This window comes from Nanorana parkeri, unplaced genomic scaffold, assembly GCF_000935625.1.
Source record: "Nanorana parkeri isolate BGI_ZX_2015 unplaced genomic scaffold, ASM93562v1 scaffold636, whole genome shotgun sequence".
Lineage (NCBI taxonomy): Eukaryota > Metazoa > Chordata > Amphibia > Anura > Dicroglossidae > Nanorana > Nanorana parkeri.
Genome location: NW_017306904.1, coordinates 39,055 through 46,608, shown reverse-complemented (window position 1 = coordinate 46,608; position 7,554 = coordinate 39,055). Strand labels below are relative to the sequence as shown.

At 42.5% G+C, this 7,554-nt stretch overlaps 1 protein-coding gene across 1 annotated transcript in view; it reads left to right on the top strand.

Moving 5' to 3' along the window:
* MYO16 (myosin XVI) overlaps positions 1 to 7,554 on the top strand; it is a 214,031-nt gene that overhangs the window by 169,154 nt on the left and 37,323 nt on the right. The window contains exon 29 of the mRNA XM_018563152.1: positions 1,329 to 1,425. Within this exon, the coding sequence (XP_018418654.1) occupies positions 1,329 to 1,425 (97 nt within the window). The remainder of the gene's footprint in view (positions 1 to 1,328; positions 1,426 to 7,554) is intronic.

The window sequence follows — 7,554 nt, the reverse complement described above, 5'->3', positions numbered from 1 at the left end:
TATATATATATTATATATTTACACACACACAAATGTTCTACTGTATATAAGGGATGCACCAAGCCGATACTGGTTCTTGGTATCAAGTACGAGTACCGTTATTTTTTGGGTAGTCGCCAATACTTATACCGGCATCTGTGGGCCCAGATTAGCAGGAAGCTGGTGTTCTATCGGAAAAAAACACCGGCTCAACTTCCTTTGCGACATTGCGAGGCAGACTAGCCTCCTGACCAATCAGGAAGCTAGGCGGTGGGTCATGATGTGCCTCCCAGCTTCCTGATTGGTGAAGAAGCCAGGCTGCCTAGCAACAAGTGAAGCCAGCTTCCTATCCAATCAGGAAGCCGGGAGGCGGGTCATAACCCACGGCCCGGCTTGCTGATTGGCTGGGAAGACAGCTCCAGGCTGTCAGGTAAGTATCGGAGCATCTGGGCAAGTACAAGTACCTGGCCAAATACTCAGTATCGTTATCGATGCATCCCTACTGTATATGTACTGTATTATAATGAGACCACTCCTGGCATACGGGCATGACGCTAAATAGTTATGCTTTCTTCTGACAGACCTAGAGACCAGCACTAAGCAGCATGTTATACATGTTGATAAATGTGACTTAAAAAAAAAATAGAGCAAAGAAAAATCACAATATCGCTGGGCATTTTTGTACAGCATATTGATATGTAAAATAGCCAATCGCAATCAGACTTTTTACTTTTACTGCTCTAATTTTAGTAAGCTAGAATTTCCTATGGCATGTTACTCTTTTAAAGAAGAACTCAGGGGAATAATAATATTAACCCTTACAGTGGGGCTACCCTCGCACTGTAAGGCCCCGTTCACGTTTGTCGCGCGATTTGCATTTTGCGTGATATCGCGCAAATGCTTGCATTGAGCAAGCGAGAATCGCGGCAAAATCCGCTCCAAAAAGGGTCCTGCTGTAGCGACACACGACCCACGACAGCAGGACCCTTTGCCCCATTGAGATGCATTGAAGAGCGATATCGCGCGGTAAATAGCCACGATATCGCGGGAATTACCGCGCGATAAATCGCTCAATGTGAGCGGGGCCTAAGGATTAACTGCACGTTTTCATTTGGGGTCTAAAATAAAAAAAGATATACTCACCCCAACCCGAGCCCAACCAGCATTGTTGGATAAAATATGATTACTTTATACCATATTAGTCACCAAAACCACAGAAATGGAAACTTCTTTGTCTGTAACACAGACCTCTCCTAAATCAAGTTGGGGTCATACTGCTGCATTTTCTTCGGTATGGACACATTCTTATTGGAGGCTATTCAAGAGTAACATATATTTTCATGTTGCAGATCGGAACTCGGAAAGTATTTATGAAATATTGGCAAGCTGATCAACTTAATGACATGTGTGTTCAGCTGCAGAGAAAAATTATTCTATGTCAGAAAGGTAAGATAATTTTTCATATTCACATAATTCTAAGTACCTAACAGCTGATTTATGGATGTAACTTCTACATACAGCCGCCATCACCCATTGATTTGCAGTGTAGTCACTTTGTATTCATTTACTGAATACTAAATAATTTGATGCAAACGTAACTGCACAAACTTAATTTTTTTCAACAAAAACACATTTTTCAAAGTTAGTTGACCATAAAATCAAAGACTACTCTAGCCTGTGTTAGCAGTCCAACACCAATGTAGCTGCTTGTTTAACCTCCCTGGCGGTATGATTATGTCAGGAATTTTGTACCAAAAGCGGTACATTTTTGGAAATTTGTTGTTTATATTGTAGGCCTGTAATTCTTAGTAAATCTTAGGAATAACTCACCTAAATCTGTCCAAACAAGAGTAAAGTAGACATCCCAGGTATGATGAAGTTTGAAACACGAAATTAAAAATTATCTTAATATATGTGTGATATATATATATGTGTATATATAAATACTATTGATTTATCTAGTGCTTTATAATATGCTTTGTCGCGTTTCTTCTTCTACATAAAAATTGCTAAAGTGCCTTATACCTCTAACATAGCTTCTCTTTGTGTCTGTGCATTATACGTGACAAAGTCCTAGTGAAACCCCCTATCTTTCCGTGTTTCCTCCCCTTCTAATCCCCTACCCTTCGCTCCCACCTCCCCTTCCCTTCCTTTACCCTATAAAAACCAATCCTTATACCTCTCTGTGGGTCTAGTCCTTTAACTCCCCTCCTGTTCTAGATTTTATCCTTTCTGACTAACCCTCCTGGGACATCACTTTGTTACCTTTCTCTACTCTTTCATAATTCCCATACACCCCTCCTTATATCTCCCCCTCACCCCTCCCAAGACTCTGCTGTTTACATCTTTACTTCCATGGCCTCTCTTCCTATTCCCTTTATGTTTCCCCTACCCCTATGGTTGGCTGGTATTCCTTGCTCCTTGGTCATTCCCTTCTAATTTACAAGAATACAGTATGCTTCTGATTCTTTAAATTCTTGCCACTTTCCCCATGTCTTAAGGAATAGCTCATATTTATCTTGTTTCATCATCACTAGCTCAACCATCAACCTAGTTGAGTCTAGTTTGGCGAACCATTCCGGTATAGAGGGGATTACATCTGTTCCCCAATATCTCGGAATCCGTGATTTAGCTGATTCAGCATATGGGGTATTAGTGATCTCTTATACCCCCTTTCTGAGTCCTCTGTAAGGTGGAATAAACATGTCCAGGGATCTATAGGGATCTGTATGTCACATATTTGCTTAATGGTCTTAATGGTCTCCCTGACTATTTCCCAGTATGTTCTAATCTGAGGACACTTCCACCACATATGTGCATGGGATCCAACGTCTCCACACCGCCGCCAACAGAGTGGGTCGTTTGTATTATGTATCCTGTGTAGTTTCTGTGGGACATTGTACCACCGTGATATCAATTTATAATTCGTCTCAAGTTTATTGGCGTCAGTAGATGTTGACTAAGCGTAGCATTTTCCTTTCCTCCTCTTGTGTAAGCTTTCGGTTGAATTCCTTTTCCCATTTATCTAGATATATAGGGGATGAACTATTTTCCTTCGTGTTTATAAATTTATAAAAAAGTGAGAGGGAATGCTTTGGTGCCATTGAGGCTCCCAGAATGGTTTCTAGTTCCGTTAGGTCATTATCTATTCTCAGAGGTTTAGGTAGAGTTTGCATGAAATGCAGAATTTGCTGATGTCTCCACCAATCTAGGGGGTATGGCCCCCACTTATCTCTAAGTTCTAAAAGAGAGCATATTCCCTTGCCTGACAGAATGTCCTTTACTTTTAAATTGGGGGACCTACACCATTTTACAAAGGCAGGATCTTCTCTTCCTGGAGGGAAATATTAATTCCCTATTAGCGGTATTAAAATCGAATTATACAACCACCCCAATCTCCGGTATAACCGGTCCCATGTCCTCATAGTTGAAATCGTTAGTGGTAGCGTGTTTGGCGACAGGCATCTTTTGGATGGTGTTATCCAGATTGTGCTCGATAGAGGGGTCTCGCTATATACTGTCTCCATCGACGCCCAACTTTTCTGTCCCATCCCGAATGTCCAATCTACTATTCTTACTAATTGGGCCGCCATGTGATATGTCCTAAATTTTGGGAGGGCTAAGCCTCCCTCCTGTCTCGCCCTGCTCAAGGTCTTCCCGCATATTCTATGTCTTCCATTCTGCCAAACGTATTTAGATACAACCTTCTGTAAAATTTGAAAAAAAATCCTAGGTATCTCAATAGGTATCATCTGAAATAAAAACAGTATTTTTGGGAGGGTCATCATCTTAATTGCGTTGATTCTCCCCACCCATGATAGCGTTCTCAAAGAGTAAGATGCCAGATTTGATTTAATTATGTTTAACATCGGGACATAGTTTTTCGCCATGTGATATGTCCTAAATTTTGGGAGGGCTAAGCCTCCCTCCTGTCTCGCCCTGCTCAAGGTCTTCCCGGATATTCTATGTCTTCCATTCTGCCAAACGTATTTAGATACAATCTTCTGTAAAATTTGAAAAAAAATCCTAGGTATCTCAATAGGTATCATCTGAAATAAAAACAGTATTTTTGGGAGGGTCATCATCTTAATTGCGTTGATTCTCCCCACCCATGATAGCGTTCTCAAAGAGTAAGATGTCAGATTTGATTTAATTATATTTAACAGTGGGACATAGTTTTGTTGATATAGCTCCTTAGTTTTAGATGTTAAGTTAATTCCCAGGTATTTGAGTGTCTTTTGTTTCCATCTGAAGGGAAAATACAGAATAAGAGCTTGTCTTTCCTTTTCTGGTACCGTTATATTTAAGATCTCAGATTTATCTAAATTGATTTTAAAGTTTGAGAGCTCTCCGTAAACTTGTAATTCTCTCAGTACCTCGGGCAAAGTTATTCTAGGGTATTTTATTTTATAATAAGATATCATCTGCATATGCTGCGATTTTAGCTTCCCCCGCTTGTGTCTCTATTCCCTGGATGTTTTGATTCAAACGAATCGTAGCTAACAGGGGTTCAAGGGAGAGAGCAAACAGAAGCGGGAATAGGGGGCATCCCTGGGGTGTACCGTTGTATAATGTGAATTCCTGTGACAGGGAGCCATTGATTCTCACTGTTGCTTTCGGATTATCATACAGGGCAGCTATCCAACTCCTAATCCTTTTCCCCACCCCCAGTGTGGTCAGTGTGTTAAACATGAAACTCCAGTCTACTCTGGCGAAGGCCTTTTCGGCATCAACTGACAGCAGTATGACTGGGAGTCCCTGTCTCTTTGCCACATGTATTAAAGATATGGTCTTGAGGGCGTTATCTCTCGCTTCTCTTCCTGGTATAAAACCCACTTGGTCCGTATGTATCCATGATGGGATAAAGGGGCGCAATCTATGTGCTAATATTTTAGCATAAATCTTGGTGTCTACATTCATGGGTGAAATTGGACGGTAACTTGCACATAGGCTTGGATACTTTCCTGCTTTCTCGATTACCGTTATGTGTGCCTTCAGCGCTTCAGTGTGCATTTTGGAGTTTTCTCCTATTGAATTTACATATTGACAGAATGTTTGACCTACAATATCCTGGAACCTTTTATAATACAGCAAAGTGAATCCATCTGGGCCAGGACTTCTACCTGTCGGGGTTGAAGCCACTGCCCTTTTGAATTCCTCGAATGTAATATCTGTTTCTAGCGCATTTAACATATCTCGAGGCATTATTGGGAGTCTTGCCTGTTTCAGGTATGCTTACATTTTTTCTATTTTTCCCCTTCCCTCCGTGGGTTTACCCTGCTCAGGGGGCCCTTTCACCTGGTATAATTCTTGATAGAAATCCCAAAATGTCTCAGCGATTTCAGTTGTGGAGTGTACTGTAGCCCCTGTTTTAGTTTTGACTTTAGCTATATACGTAATGGTTTGTTTAGTTTTAAGTGCCTTCGCCAGAAATTTGCTAGGTTTATTCCCCACCTCGAGTGTTGTCTTTGGGTTATGTTAAACGCCCGCTTGGTATCCGCCTCCAGTATTTCTTTTAATTGTTCTCTCTTCAGGGTTAATTCCCTGAGAGCTCCCGTGTTTAGGGTTAATTTATGGGTTGTTTCCAACTGTTGAATTACTTCTAATAATGTTTTTATATCTTTAGTCCTCTCTTTCTTCCGCTTAGCTCCTTTTGCGACCAGTTGGCCTCTGAGGACTGCTTTATGTGCCTCCCATACAATTACCGGTGATACCCCCTCAGTTACATTCTCCTGAAAATACTGTTTTGCTGCCCATTCCAATTCCTGGATAACCGATTTATCATGTAGCAAGGAGTCATTCAGCTTCCAATTGTATTGCTTCCCCATTGAGTTATTTATATTCAATACTAGTTCAACCGGAGCATGGTCCGAGACTGTCATGGGGAGAATATTTACAGACCTCACCGACTCTATTGCCACATGATCGATCAGCATCCAGTCCAGTCTTGAATACGAATCGTGCAGCTGGGAGTAATAGGTGTAATCCCATTCCTTTGGGTGTAGTATTCTCCAGATGTCCACTAGTTGGTGTTTACGCAACACTCTGCTCAATCGGGTAAGGTGGGAGATATAGTTGCGTACTCTTCTCGATGATGTGTCTAGCTTGGGGTCTATGCATAAATTAAAGTCCCCTGCCATTATCAGGGTGCCTTTACGTATTTCCCCCAACCTCGTCAGTATTTTTAACAGAAAGGAGACTTGCAGCCGGTTCGGCGCATATATATTCACCAGCGTGTACTCCTTCCCGTTAACAGATACTTGTAGAAATAAAAATCTGCCCTCTGTATCCACCAGTCGAGCATGTACCTGCACAAACATATTTCTCCTGAACCCTATTGCTACCCCCTTCGATCGATTGTTATTCTAGGGACTGTAAAACCATTGAGGGTAATCTCTTGAGTCTCTGGAGGGGAGATTTCTAGTTTATTACAAAAGTCCACTAAGTCCTCTGGGAATCGTAGGATCGCTGTTCTACCTTCACTTGTTGCGATAAGGCACGAGGGTAACCCCCATCTATATACGATATGTTGTTCTTGCAATATCTTTGTTAATGGTTTGAGGGTTCTCCTTCTTGCCAAAGTCTCCGGAGCCAGATCAATAAAAGTCTGTATTTTGGATCCATCTATCTCCAGTTCTGGTGTACGCTTCAGGGATTCCGTAATTTGGACTTTATCTGTGTAGTAGTGGAACCGTACGATTACATCCCGTGGGCTTTCTCCTCCAATCCTTCTGGGGCGCATAGCTCTGTGTGTCCTATCGAAGTTCATCTCAGCTGCTGGTGAACGTTGTAATAGGGTGTTAAACATGCCCCTTAGTTTATCAGGTAGCTCCCTCTCCCCTATTATCTCAGGGATACCCCTCAGTCTTAGGTTGTTCCATCTATTACGGTTCTCCTGATCGTCCACCCTGTATGACACCATTCTGTTAGTTATCCCAGCCATTCTACTCTGTTCCTGCAGTTCTTTGATAGCTTTAGAGTGTTGATCTAGTCGTTCCTCCGTGTCCTCTACCCTCTTTAGTAATTGAGATAATTCAGTTCTTATGGTGGTCAAGTCAGCTTTTATTGACTCCTCCATGTGTTTTAACAAATGTATCAGTTCGTTTTTCGTAGGGAGGGACTGTGCTAATGCATACAATGAGGTATCAGTACCTTGCTGAGAGTCCTCCGATGTCCCCGAGGTTGCCGGTGAGATGAGTCGTCCATCCGTGGTGGGTATCGTTTGGTCTCCAGTATGCTCTTTGCCGTGCTCCGGAAGTGGAACTCAGTCTGCTGCTTGTGCAGCCTCTCTCTCGTCCCGTCCGCAGTGGCCTTGCACCATTGGTTCCGGGGCCCATAGACGCCTAATCGCCCCCGTCTTCGGGTTTTGGACGCGGCGGATTTGTGGGCTTTTCTTCCCCCCATGATTTGGGCTTAGTCTCGGCTTAGTCTCGGGCAGTCAGACCTGTATAATCCGTTTCAATTCATTCAATACGGCGTAGGGGGATTCTGTCGGAGATGCAGCTACTCACGATCTGCCGCCGCCATCACAGACAGGCTCCACCCCCCTACTTTATTTATAATTATAATATAATA